This window comes from Blastomyces gilchristii (assembly GCF_000003855.2).
Source record: "Blastomyces gilchristii SLH14081 genomic scaffold supercont1.30, whole genome shotgun sequence".
Classification (NCBI taxonomy): domain Eukaryota; kingdom Fungi; phylum Ascomycota; class Eurotiomycetes; order Onygenales; family Ajellomycetaceae; genus Blastomyces; species Blastomyces gilchristii.
The window spans coordinates 251,663-264,919 of NW_003101661.1; the positions used below are offsets into that span (position 1 = coordinate 251,663).

At 45.4% G+C, this 13,257-nt stretch overlaps 3 protein-coding genes across 3 annotated transcripts; all 3 read right to left on the reverse strand.

Annotated features, from left to right (window-relative positions):
• Positions 1 to 3,306: 3,306 nt before the first annotated feature.
• On the reverse strand, positions 3,307 to 3,723 carry BDBG_17888 (uncharacterized protein; the record flags this gene model as incomplete). Its single annotated transcript, XM_031725513.1, has 1 exon — positions 3,307 to 3,723. One exon carries the CDS (start codon positions 3,721 to 3,723, stop codon positions 3,307 to 3,309), a length of 417 nt encoding a protein of 138 aa, XP_031581064.1.
• Positions 3,724 to 3,853: 130 nt separating this feature from the next.
• On the reverse strand, positions 3,854 to 4,429 carry BDBG_17889 (uncharacterized protein; the record flags this gene model as incomplete). The annotated part of the gene is made up of 1 exon (XM_031725514.1): positions 3,854 to 4,429. The coding sequence occupies one exon, from the start codon at positions 4,427 to 4,429 to the stop codon at positions 3,854 to 3,856; it is 576 nt and encodes a 191-aa protein (XP_031581065.1).
• A 1,337-nt stretch (positions 4,430 to 5,766) lies between these two features.
• Positions 5,767 to 12,374, reverse strand: BDBG_08858 (uncharacterized protein; the record flags this gene model as incomplete). Its single annotated transcript, XM_031723760.1, has 2 exons — positions 5,767 to 9,881; positions 9,992 to 12,374. 2 exons carry the CDS (start codon positions 12,372 to 12,374, stop codon positions 5,767 to 5,769), a joined length of 6,498 nt encoding a protein of 2,165 aa, XP_031581066.1.
• Between the last annotated feature and the right edge of the window lie 883 nt (positions 12,375 to 13,257).

Consider the following 13,257-nt stretch of genomic DNA (forward strand, 5'->3'; position numbering starts at 1 on the left):
CCCACTAGGGCGGTAGAGGCGGTGGAAGTGGTAGAGGGGGCTGCGCAAGCATCAAATGCTCGCTTACGCTCGCTTTGCTGCTTGTGAGTATAATGGAAGAATAATAATAATAATAATAATAACAGGTGGATCCGTACGTGCGATGTTTCCGCATGAATTCATACATAGTATGCGCATGTAATTAGTGCCGTACAGCCTTCCTTATTCAGTTAGTTATAATAATTAGCGCTTCATCATCAAGTTAGCCTCATATCTCATATTGTTGTAAGGCAGATTGATCTTCAACTCCATCTATGCATATGCCTTTCTCTATCTTATCCATGTTATCTATCCCTCTGATTTGGGCCCGGTGGCGTAGTGGTTAACTACGCTACCATGGAGCCCTAATTAGCGGCCTTCCCCCCGGGGAATAAATGCCAAGAGAGGGCAGGTTCAAACCCTGCAAGAGCCATCTTAATCACAGCTTTCACTGTTAAGTTATAAAACAGTATCAGAGACCCCTGAATGCACTATAGTGAATTATTATCAAGCTTAAGATATTCATTCTGAGAATTCCTGAACACTAATTCTCACTGATCTTAGAATTAACAGTCTCTTAGATACTTCAAGTTAGATCAGTACTAGAGTAATTGAAATCTAGAATATCTATAGAATAGTGAATTATTATTAAGCTTAACTGATTAGATTTTATTCTCTTCACTTTAAATACTTACTTCTGAGAAATGAGATTTAAAAACTATCTGATTAAAATACTCTGAGTCTAGCAAGAATCTAGATAAGATAAGATTTAAATATTTTTAATAGATAATTAATATAAGTAAGACTATGACAGTTAATTAATAGACTGAAATACTGAGATTAATAGCTGAAAGATTAGAGACTTAACTAGAATTAAATAGCTCTGATATTATTCTTAGTGAGAATCTCACTTATAAGTAAGCTAGTTATAGAAGCTAGCTGAGTGATAACTCTTTAGAGAGAATAATAATTTCTAGAGTAAATTTAAGAGAACAGAGACAGCAGTCAGTTATATAAAGTGTTAAAATATATATATAGCTTAAGATATAAACTGTAGAGATTTTATTTTATAGCTCTCTTTACTTTATCTTTTTCTTTCAATCTCTTTCTATCTATCTATTTAATATGTCTATCTTTAAGACTGTGTTCTCTTTTTCTTTATCATAATTAGACTGACTGTGTGACCGTGTCTGGGACCAGGACCAGATTTTTTAATAGTTTCATTACCAATTCAACTGATCCCATTACACAGTTTTAACATTAGATAGTAGTCTCATACTGTCTCAGTGAGACTTACTGTCTACTCTTGTCACATTTTTCAAATGAGATCATGATTTCTACTTCTCAATTTAAATTATTTTTATTGTTTTAAATGACTTTAAATCTTATTTAAGCATTACTAAAAAGTGTTACTTTTTAAAAAATTAAAAATAGTCTAAAAAAAACCTTAAAATGTCTAAAAATAGTAACTTTATGCCAAGAATGAGACTAAATGAGACCAAATAAGACCACTTTCTCATTTTTTTCAAGTCATGATTTCATTTTAAGATCTGATATATAGTCACTTTACATGTTTTTTTGATAGCCAGTCCCAGCGGGATTCACGCCAAGAAATGTATGGGACCAGACCAAATGGGACCAAATGTGAAATTCATGGTCCCGGCGGCCAGTCTAATCATAATATTATCAAATGATTTCAAAGTATTAGAAGATGTTAAAATACTGTAATTTATAAACAGTTTTTATATTCTAAGCTGGAATTTTCTGATTTTATATATCTGAAATTGATGAATGTATAATAGTTAACTTTACAGATATAGAAAAAACTCTGAGAACTAAAAGTTCTCAGGTAGATGTTATAGTCTCTGACTGTATACATCTATAATTAAAGAATAATAATAATATCTCTCTGATTTGCATTCACAATTGTCATATCATCACCATTATTGCCATCAAGCTCTTATATTTTCAAGATTGAAATCAAAATAAGTGTATGAAACAGGCGGCTGATATCAAAGACCTCACTTTTTATTATTATTATTGAAGTTCAAAATAACTGTACAAGCGGCGGCAGCGGCAGTGGCGGCAGCAGTGGCAGTGGCAGCTGCAGCTGCTTATTACAGTGACGGATTATTATTATATTCATTACCCGGCATACAAGAGGTTTTCAATTAGATGAATACAATATTTACAAGGCCTATGCCACAGCAGCGCCGAATCGTGGGATCTATGCCTATATAGGAAGGCCGTGCGTACTAAATATTTCATGCGACTAGGCGCTGCTGGATCCCTCTAATGAATAGCAGCTGTTGTACTGAGTAATAGATAACTAGCTTAATAGTATTAGTTTTGCTGACAGAACAGTATATAGTGCCTTGTAGTATCTTAGTAGTATTCTGATAATAACATCTGTCAATTACATGATTACTGAGTAGTGTCATGATGATGTTAGGAAGTCCTGCACTGTCTCAACGCCATCTTGACATTTAATATTCAGTGATGTGTCACTGAATATAATGGTGGAACATGTGTTACAATCGGTGACACGTGACACGGGTGGAATGGTGGATCCACGGTGTAATCACCGTAAATTAACCCTACGTTCTTCCCGTATGGTAATAGTGAGCGTGCAAAACAAACCAATTGAGTAGCATGACAAAGGCTTGTACGGGGTTCGTACGACCCGAGTTGGCTTTAGAGGTCTAACCTCTCACAATACCTCTCTCCTCCTCTGTATGATTAGTCTCATTTGCATTCGTACGGGCACGTTGCCAAACGTCTAAAGCGATCGTATCTTCAAGGTGGACGGCTGGTTCCCATGTCAGATCATGCCAGCCACGCCAGCGGACGCGGTACTTGATTCAGCCGCATCTATCTATCTGGTTGTTCAGCAACAGTTTCTTCTACTTCATACTCTTCGTCACTGTGTTCACCTATAATTGCGGGGGGTTGCCAGTTAGTTTGGGTTTGACTTGACAGGGGGTTTTCGTTCGCTAGTCAGAGAAGCCACATATGGAAAACAGGATGGATGCTGGCCCCTTTATCTTGGCTTCAATATTATGTACAACACATATTATATCACAACTGGTAATGCCAGTGTGGTGGTGGCAGATTCAGCTGGATGTAACCTCCTCCTGTTTCTTCATTTTCGAAGTGTCGACTGCCGCTAGCGCAGGGCCGATTCTGTCTTCTCTGGAAACATCTCTCTATCTCCAGCCAGGGCTGGCGGTCCTCTATCATGCTCAAAAGACATGCATCATCCTCAGGGGATCATCACCATGGCTTGTCTCAATGGCCCTTCCTCCTCTTGCTATGCTCACGCTGAGTTTGCTCAATCTCCTCATGATAATCTGAGTGAACGACTGACTGCACGCTCTCATTCAACTTGAGTGTGCAGCTTGCCATAGCACCTTCAAACAGCCAAGAAAGGAACTGCAGACGTTCATCAAGCTGTAGAGATAGGAAATGGGAATGAAGACCGGTAAAGGAACCTTCCTCTGTAGATAACATGAAAGCAATCTGAGACTGCTTCATTGTCTGTTCCTCCAATCCCTCCACTCCTCGCTCGAGACTCTTCAACTTCACTGCTGTGGGAGCCTTCACCCACACCACTGGAGCAAGGTGCATCGGTTCCAGCGCTAAGATGGGAGGGGTGCAATTGTGAACAAGCCTGGATGTGAGGGTCTTTATCCATTTGAGCATCATCATTCCAGCCATCAAACCACTTCAGAGAACCTTGATGATAGTCGGGTGCACCGCAGAACATAGACGGAGGAGGTTCAGAATATGGACAGTTTGCCTTCGGGGTTGCAGAGCTGTTTCCTTGCCAGAAAAATCAGAGAGACCTGCTGGCCTGTCGGGGCCTGTCATTGGAAAGAATGGCCGGGTCTATGAGAATGTTGTTCTGAAGAACCAGGGGCCTGAAGAATTTCTCTAGGCTGCCATCCGAGCTGTTTGTACTGGGTGAGGATGGACCTGGCCCTGCAGCTCCTCTCTCAAGCAGAGGTAGCTTGTCTGAAAGAGCAGTGAGATCTTGGGTGTCGAAGGCGGCAATTTGAGGTGAATTTGGAGTAAGATGTGCTGGATCATGCGGATATAAAGGCCCATGCTTGGGGTTCTCTGAAGATGGCGTACTGGATGGCGGTATCGATATCTCTCGTTCCTGAAATTGGGATGCTGTTGGTGTACATGGCCTGGCGTTGGTGCTGAATGACATGCAAACTTCAGCCGGTGGTCTTGCAGAGAGGTGATGCTTGGGGGGTGGTAGAGTGCTGCGGGGAGAATCATGATGGGGTTTAGAGGGAGGAGAACAGCTGGCCGCTGGAGAGCATGAATGGTGGGATACGTAAGATGAGAGTAGTTTGAGGTGAAGGGGCGCCCATGGTTTGAAGTTCGCATGAGGAGATAGCATATTTCATGAGGGTAAAATTTTGGACGCGGAGATGATCTAAAAACTGAAGGGAGATTAGGAATGGAAATCAATGAGGGGAGTTTGTGTGTAATGGGAAAATCAGATTGTGAGTGTGCTAGAATTCTGGAGTAGAATCAGTCAGCCTTCTTATAGTGGCTCTCAACGCGCTCACTTCACCACTACCCCCAGACTCCGTTCCTTAAACCTCACTTGAGAATGCTGACATGTCCATCCCTGTTGAAACTGGGACCTGGGGACAGATAACTCAGTGCTCTATGCCAAATATCATTCAATCATTGCAACTTCCAAGGATCACATGTACCACCTGCGCTTCTTGATACAGAGCCCCCGGGCTGGCTCAGAGGCGCATCCCGCAGCAAAAGCAATGCAGTAATTTTGCCATTGATCAGAGAATGAAAGTGAGAGCCTGCAAGTTAGCCTTAGTGGGTCAGGGGTGAATGGGAGGATGTAGCCCTGAGCACCCAAGCCCAGCTGATGGCTTCGGGATACATTCCAGCCAGTCATCCTCCCTTTCCACCCCATGGGTGAGGGGTTTTTATAGATTGTTGCGGCGGTGGTGGGTGTGTGAGATGCTGCAAAAGCGGCGATCCAGGCGCTATCCCCGAAGCGGCAACGCTCTTATTATAACGGTAATTGTGTAGTTACGGTGTGGACCAATGACAAGCTTGATTTCTAGGCTCGGCGCCCCGCTAACCGACACAAAAGATATTTATATCTTTCTTAATGTGAGTCTTATCAGGACTAATCATTAAAAAAATATGAAAGGTAACCAGAAATAAAAGCTTAGAATGAGACTATGATTGATTAAAATGAGAAAGTGATTTTATTTATTTAGCTACATACATTTATTAGCATAAAATTACTATTTTTAGACACTTTTTGAAAAGTAATGATTTTTGATAATGCTTAAGAAGAAGTTCTAAAATTGATTAATCAGTGTGAAAGACTTTTCATGTAAAGAGTTATAATCTGTTGGCAATATAACAAGTAGTTGGTTAATATTAAGGTGTATTGCATTCAGTGAACACCTCTAGACCATGTGGGAGGCAGCTGCTGCGGTCGGACCCTTTGTGGATGCCTTAGGGGATCCAACAATATAGGTATAAAAATAAATATATGAAAACATAAAAATGAAAAAGAAAGGGGGAATATAAGTATATATGTAAGAGAAAAGGCAAAAAGAAGGGAAAAAAGAGGTAAACGAAGAAAGTAAGTAACCCCGAACAAAAAAACCAAACAAGAAAATCATCCCATGAATGGTCATACGTATGTACCCAATAAAAAAATAATAGAAGAAAAGAGACTTCTCATTCCATTCACTCCTCTCGCAACATTCCCCCGACCCCACCTCCATCGCGCACATTATGTCGGGTGGTCTTCTTCCCCACCTTCAACATGCTAAACCGTTTCATCATTGAATCTCGAACTCCACTGGCGTTGCCATCAGGTGCGGGTGCCGCGGCAGTGGGACCTGTCGTGACTGACGTGCTAACAGTCGCTCTGTGAGAATTAGAGACGGCATTCTTGTTATTGTCATTCTCGCCGGTCGTCACTGTGGTTGTCTGCGTGGGCATTATTGCTTTTGTAACAAGCCGTTCCGAAGTCACGGGGCGGCCATTGTTATTGGAATCCGCACTCGCACTTGTAGGATTGGTACTGTTATTGCTACTGCCCTTTGTTCCACGGCGTGCGCCTGATACCGTTCGAGTAAGCTGGCTCACTTTTGCAGCAGCACTGCTAATACCGTTAGTCACACCACCATTGCCGCTATTCTCCGCATTAGGGGGATGGGAGGCGATATTTCCACTCCGCCCATCTTGTGATCGAGATGATCGCGCACGTTCCGTTATCCGTTGTTGTGTCGTACGGATGTCCTCGGTAGAAGTGGCGGGCGCAGAGATGGATGAACTATTCTTTTGTGTATCGATTCCACCGCCACCACCACCAAACCAACTACGTCGCTTTGACCCAGAGTCGCGGTTTTTATTGCGCGACCGACGACTAGCGGCACGGCTGGGAGTGACGGATACGGCATCCGTGGCATCTGTTCTTGCGGTGGATGGACGCGATGTATAGGTGCCGTTCAGCTTGGATTCGGATTGTTGTCGTACATCGTTGATGGTAGACGCATTGATGGTGGAGTTAGAGTTGGTGACAGAATGGTTGGAGCGTTTAAAAGGATTGAGGCTGATCCGATGCGTGCTGATGGTTTTCTCATGGGATTTATTCGTCTTCGAAGGATTTTCAAGCTGACGCGTGGCGCGGATGAGTTCCTGTTCTGGACTAATGGGACGGGTTTGGGCTATGGGCTGAGGTCGAGAGGCAATTAATGGGTCAGAACGACCGTTGAGAAGGCTAGGTGGTTCTTCGCCTGCAGGAGTATTAAAGACAGGGCTAAGGGAGGCAACCTCTGGAGCAAATGCGATTTCGAAATGGCGACTAAGTTCCAACTGGGTAGCTTGATAAGCAGGACGGTTGTACAATGCCAAGCAGCGCTTAATTGCAAGGGCGTGATCGATGAGAGCAACAGCCATTGCATTGTTCAGAGGATTGACGGGGCGTGGAGCCTGCTCCTCAGTCTCGCAATCTACTGAATTCATATCCATCTTGCTCTCATCTACCAAAAATTGTCGATAAAGGGCAACACAGCCCGAGGAAGTTGACTGAAGATCAAGAAGACGGCTTAGAACTTCCGTTAACCCTGTTAAATTGAAGTCCTCTCCAGACGAGGCTCGTCTTTCCAGCAACAAGAGCTCTTGGGTTTTGCGCCAGGTGCGCTCAATTGCCGTTTGAAGAGGTGTAAGGACTATTTCCTCCGACGAGATAATTTCACTTCTCCGAAGAATATTCGGGAAAGGCTCTGTAGTTGTGAAAACAGTTTTGACGACCCACTGTTCTTTCACGTCATCTCCGCTAGTATGTCGTTTTGAGGTAATCGAAAATTGGGAAGGCACTGAAGTCAACAGATGTTCTCGGACTGAGTACGGTACCTTAGATCGCTGGTAGACAGCGTGATTCATATCTTTTTGCACACTGACAGCTGAAATCTGCAAGAACTGCCCTTCGAGATCGTCTATAACATCTGAAGACACGATCTGGGCGGCTGGGTATTGTTTTTGCATGCGGTCGGTAAACGTCGCCATCCGATCTGTAGGGTATCCTTCGAAAATATACTGCTTATCCCTTAGAGTAGCGGGGAATCCAAGACCTTTGAATGTAACACGGAAATATCTTTGAGGTGGGTCGTTACCTTTCACGATGGCGTCGTAAATCTTGGCCATGGATGCCTGAGTTCTTGAAAGTTTCGAGAAATCCAGTACTGTGTGCTCGTAATAATGTGCAAGTTCCCGGTAGCAGGAAAGTGCATGTGCCCAAGCTTTACCATCCTCAAAATGTTGAATGATTTCAAAGTACAATGCCTCTTTCCGTTCAAATGATGTCTGTTCGGGGAAAACAGGGTTCGTCAACGCAGGGACGGGTTTGGAGATATCCCAGTCATAAAGATCGGCGTGGAACTGAAGCGCAAGGCCGGCTTCGGTATAATTACGCGCCGCAATCTGCCCACGAGCAAGCTCATGCACGTATCGAATAAATATATCTTCTTTGTCCATGTCTTTCATAAACTCCATAAGCTTCAAGGTATTAAGGCTCTCCGTAATATTGCCATTTTGAGACGCGACCAAAAGATCCAGTAACTCGTCAACCGTTGCAACAAGTTCCTTCAACGCCACAAGCAGGTCCGCATCGGGATCTGAGGAGACTATTTCAAATAAGTCTAGCAACTCGTTGATAAACGTCTTTTGAGTCCCACTCTCATTGGCATTCTTTGTTTTGAACAGCAAGTCTAGACTGGAGATTATTTCAGCCTCCACGAATGAAAGGTCCTCATTGAGTTGCCACTCGGAAACGATCATTGTCTGCAGGATCCCCACGGCGACATGTCGAAGGCCTTCATGGACGCTGAGGCAGAGTTCGATGATGGGACAAACAAGGCTAGGGACGTATTGAACTTGGTATCCGCCCAGCTTCTTCAGGCCATAGCGCTCTTGTTCTTCTGAACTAGTCTCCCAACCAATTGCTTCCCAGGCTCTCCGTAATAAATCAGCACCATGCTCACGCACATCTCCAGCAATCTTCCATACAGCTCGGCGCTTCTGTTCGGGGAAGGTCTCGAGGGTGAGAGCATCACTTGAAACGAGCTTCAGCAGTGTCTCGAAAAATAATTTCCATAGCTCCATGTCAAAATTATCGGCATCATCAGGTGGGGGAAGAAAAGAGCTAATCAGCATCGTTGACAGATATTCTAAACTCTTCATGATCGCTCGATGGTGATATATATGCAGACTCAGCCAAGTAGGAGGGTAAGCGTCGCAGCTAAGGACGGATTTATGGGTCTCGAGAGCCTGTGACAAGAACAAGGCTAGATCATCATCCTTGAATGACAATGGCGTCGGGTTGGGTATTGTCGCGAGCGATGCAATGACGGCTGCAAGTTCGACAAGACTCTCCTCGAATTTTTGCTTTGTTTTGGACTGCTTGAGCTGGAAAGGGAAAGACTTGCTGAAGAGCATCGATAGCCAATCTGTTTCCTCGACACCATCGGCAACCAGAACGCAGTATGATGCTACAGCCTTGGGCATGTACACATACATTTCGGGGGATGGATACTTGAGCTGCTCTGCTACAATTGACGAACAGAGTCGAACCTGATCTCGATACTGGTCATTGGCATCATCCGTCTGTCCCCAGTATGGGGCGAGCCAATCTACACAGGAAGAAAATAGCATCTCTCTGTCTTTTGGGCTTTCGAACAGGGGAAGGCGGATATAGTTTAAGATCAACACCAATTTATAAAGGATAAGCATGCTCTTGACATCCTTGCAGGAATCCATGAAGCTCAATGCAATATTAATGATCTCTTCCTTTGTCAGTGCACTTGAAAGTTCGGGTAGCCATGTATGGAAATGCTGTACAACCAAAGTCTTGCTGCCAACAAGTATCGGAGCAGGATTTTGCATCAGAGCTTCCACAGACTTGAAGATGAAATGTAAATCTCGGTCGAAGGTCGACTGAACCTTTGTGATGCCGATACCTTCCTCCTTTGCTTTCTGTTGTTCCCGGGCATTAATTATGAATTTTAGAAGATGTCGGCCAACCTTGAAGGCAGCACGAAGGCTCCGAGATTGCTGTGAGTCCGGCGTCGCTTGAAGGAGGCGACAATAGCTTCGAATCAGACATGGCGTAGCAAAGGGGAAATTAAACTGATTTTCCGCGTAATGGTCGACCAAAGGCCCAAGATTAAATCGACGGTCATGCACAATGCCAAGGACAGTGACCAAGTCATTGAATACTAGATCTTCATACTCTTCATTCCCAGCGTTCTCCACAATGATCCCAAAGAGCGCATCGAACACATCCCGAAGCTGTTTCACTATTTCAATTTCCGGAACGAAAACAATCCTTTTTAAAAGCTCCAGAACTTCTGTTGCTGACTTTTCCCGCCAGCTTATGAGGCCCAGAATTACGTGATCTTGTGAGTACTCTGTACTGCAAGATCTGTTTCTAGGGACAGTGTTGCTAAAGGACCAGTAACAGCTTCGTCTTTAGTAGATTCGTTCTTTCCAAGTGCGCTCCAAGGAAGGGAGAGATAGGCGCCGCGCCCATTTTCAATGCTTGAAGTAGACTTGTCGTAAGCATGCAACAAGAGAGAGTGACGGCCGTCACGAATGAACGCCTGTTGGTCCCACAGTGGCATCCAGCTCAGAGCAAACGGGAATTCGGGAGCGTCGGCTACGCTCATAATAAGATGGGCACCGGGGACTTGATCGGCAGGAATGTTCAATCGAATCGTTTGGTTCCAAGCTGCGCCTCTCTCAGCAACAGTGGTTCGCCAGGCAGTTTGGCCTAGTGCGTTGGAGGAAGGGTAGATACAATGTTCAATTCGTGCTCCTGCAGTGTTGCGGACTTCAAGGGTCAACTGGAGGTTCCGTAAACCTGTGATCTGCGGAACCGGAACCTGACAGTTGATTGGATGCGAAAGCAAGGCATCTTGCGAGATGATTGCTCGATTTAAAGTGACGTAGATATCGGATCTTGGTTTAGTTGGCGCTCCGGGAAATCCTATTCGTTTCGTCTGTGTGACGTTATGGAGGGAAGTAGGGTTGTTCCGTACAAGCGTCTCCGCATCTTCGCTGGTGAATGGGTGGAGCTGTACGTGCACCCTTCCCGCGCGAAAGGATCTCACATACTGTTTTGTTGCGCTATATAGGAGGGACCGTACGATCTCATCGAAACCCTCTGAGTAGTCATCCTCTTCATCGGTTTTACGACGAGGAGACCAAATATTGACGACCTGCTCGACCTCTTTGCATTGCTTGAGTATAGCGCCAATATCCAAAGCCCCAAGCCCAACTACTCTGGCGACTGCAGCCTCCTTCCCAGATGTATCAGCTTTGCTAGGCTTGGCTGTAACAGAGTCGCTCGACTGTGGTGGATGTCTTGATAGCTCCTTTCCAACTTCAGAGCCTGGCCCTCTAGATTTAGGGCCCCACATCATACTCCGTCTGGTCTTCAAGCTACCTTTCCCTGCGCTATTGATACCTGAAGCGACTCTATTCGATAACGAGCCATCTCGGGAACTTGATGACCGAGATTTTGGCGGCGCATTAACCCTAGGTGATTCGGATCCCAACGCCTTGATAACAAGGTACAGCTTTGAATCAGAGTTAGATCCTTCTCCAATATCAGCGGCACTTAAGTCCGTAAAGAGGGTCTTCAGCTTGGTGTTGTTAACCAGGGTGGCGAAGGTTTCGGCGGTCGGCAGATCTAAAGAGTAGGTCTCTGAAAGTTGACGTATGTCTCCGTTCGCTTGTTTCAACCACAGACTGACGGCAAGAGTTATTGAGCCAGCATCAGTCCCAGAAACTGCATTCACTTCAAAAAGCAGATGATGGAGCGAAACGTTATCTAGTTGAGGAGTAAGTCCACTGTCAAGCACGCTCATTTCGGATTGAAGCTTGGTCAGTTCCATGGCCGAATCGTCTCCGGTAAGCAAGCGCCCTCGTTGATTTGGGTCACGAACAACCACTTCTCCGCTTAGCATTTTATTTCCTCGAACGAGATTCCATACTGTCTCTTCTCGCAAGGCCGCGCGCTCTTGGGCTGTCAGGACATTGTGAAGCAACTGTCGTCGTGCAAGGTCTAGTTCCAAAACGATATTCGACATGTTCTCTAGGGTTGTGTATTGTCGGGCCAAGAGGAGTTGGTGTATATTTGTGGAATGCCATTCCCGCAAACATGATGCGATTTCATCCACAAGAGGCTCTGCTGCAGAAGTGGGCGTCTCGTCGCCGATTTTCAACATTGGGACGGGTGCAGGCGGTTTTATAGTGTTAGGGTCGCGGGGGCCTAGGGATATAGGTGTCAATGGCAAAGAGGGAGACGCGGATCGTCGTATACCTACATCCTCTTCTAGTTTTATAATTGTAATTTGGGACATTTTCCGTGACGCCTTAAGGTCGCCCACTCCAGTGGAAAGTGTCCTGCCATCTGTGACAGAAAGGCTATCAGGGGATGCGGTGCTGGTTCTCGAGCCTGCATATTTCCCTGTGATGATCTGAGTGCTCAATCTGCCGTCTTTTGAGCCATCTGCATCACCCAAGACCTCTCGCACTTCCACACAGTTCTTAGGAAAGATTCCTGAAAAGACCCTTGCCTCGAGCGTGCGTCCCTTCACGCTGGTTAAACCTGCCAGTAGTGAAGGCGGCGCAACAAGATAACCCCGATACCAGGATCCAGTTGTCCCTCCTTGTTCAATTATGTAAAGCTCATCGCCAAGTTCTAGGGGGAGGTCTGCGGGAGACGAAGGCTTGAAGGGATAGATAGCGACAGCGAATGCAATTCGAGGGAGAGGTCGCCAGGGCATGTTGTTTGTCAAGGAAGTAAGAGAGTCGGAATCGCAGCTTGGCGGGGGATTAAAAATTAAAAGACCGGTGAAGGGAAAAAGGATAAAAATAATATAGGCAAATGACGGGCTAGAATATTAAGAGAGAACGGGAGGGAGAGCTCTTGCTGGTCTGCGACAGGATTACATTCAGAATCGGATTTGCTTGCGTGACCAGCTCTGCGAATTGGTCGGGTAAATAGCGGAACTTGGTCAGTGAGCGCATCAATTGTAGTATTCCCTCCGTAACCGACTGAAGAATAACAAACGCATCTCAGAAACAATGGAATAAATGGAGGATAACAATGTTTGGGATGACAATGCATACCAAAGGGACGGGGAGCGGATGAAAATATCGCGGTGGAACGGCGGTAGGGTAGGGCAGTCTTTGGTCTTCCTTGGACCAAATCCCCTGAGGCACGCACGGACAAAATATTTCCCTAAAAGAGGAGAGTAACTAAATCACTGACTGTGGCGATAGTTAGCAGCCAGGCCTCGAGATGACGGGGCCAAATCCTGTTTGTTGTGCTTGGTGTGGTGTGCCGCTGTTGGCAACAAGAATAATGATTCAAGGCCACACGGGGAGAGGGGGAGAAACAAATGTCCGTTAGTTAATGGCTGTTCCTGCAGGGCATTTCAGCCGCGGTGCGGTGGGCTAGTTAGTTTTATTGAGTGCTGGAGCCGCAACTGTCGTTGTCACGCTCAGGCTTCTCCTTTCTTTTTTCTTCTTTTGTTTTTCTTTTGTCCTCTCCCCCGTTTTTGGCCAGCGGACTGACTGACTAGTTAGTTAGTGGAGGGGCACTGCGCTATAAAGACAGTGGATGGGATGAGATGGGTGAGTGGCGGGATGGGTCGCAGCAGGATC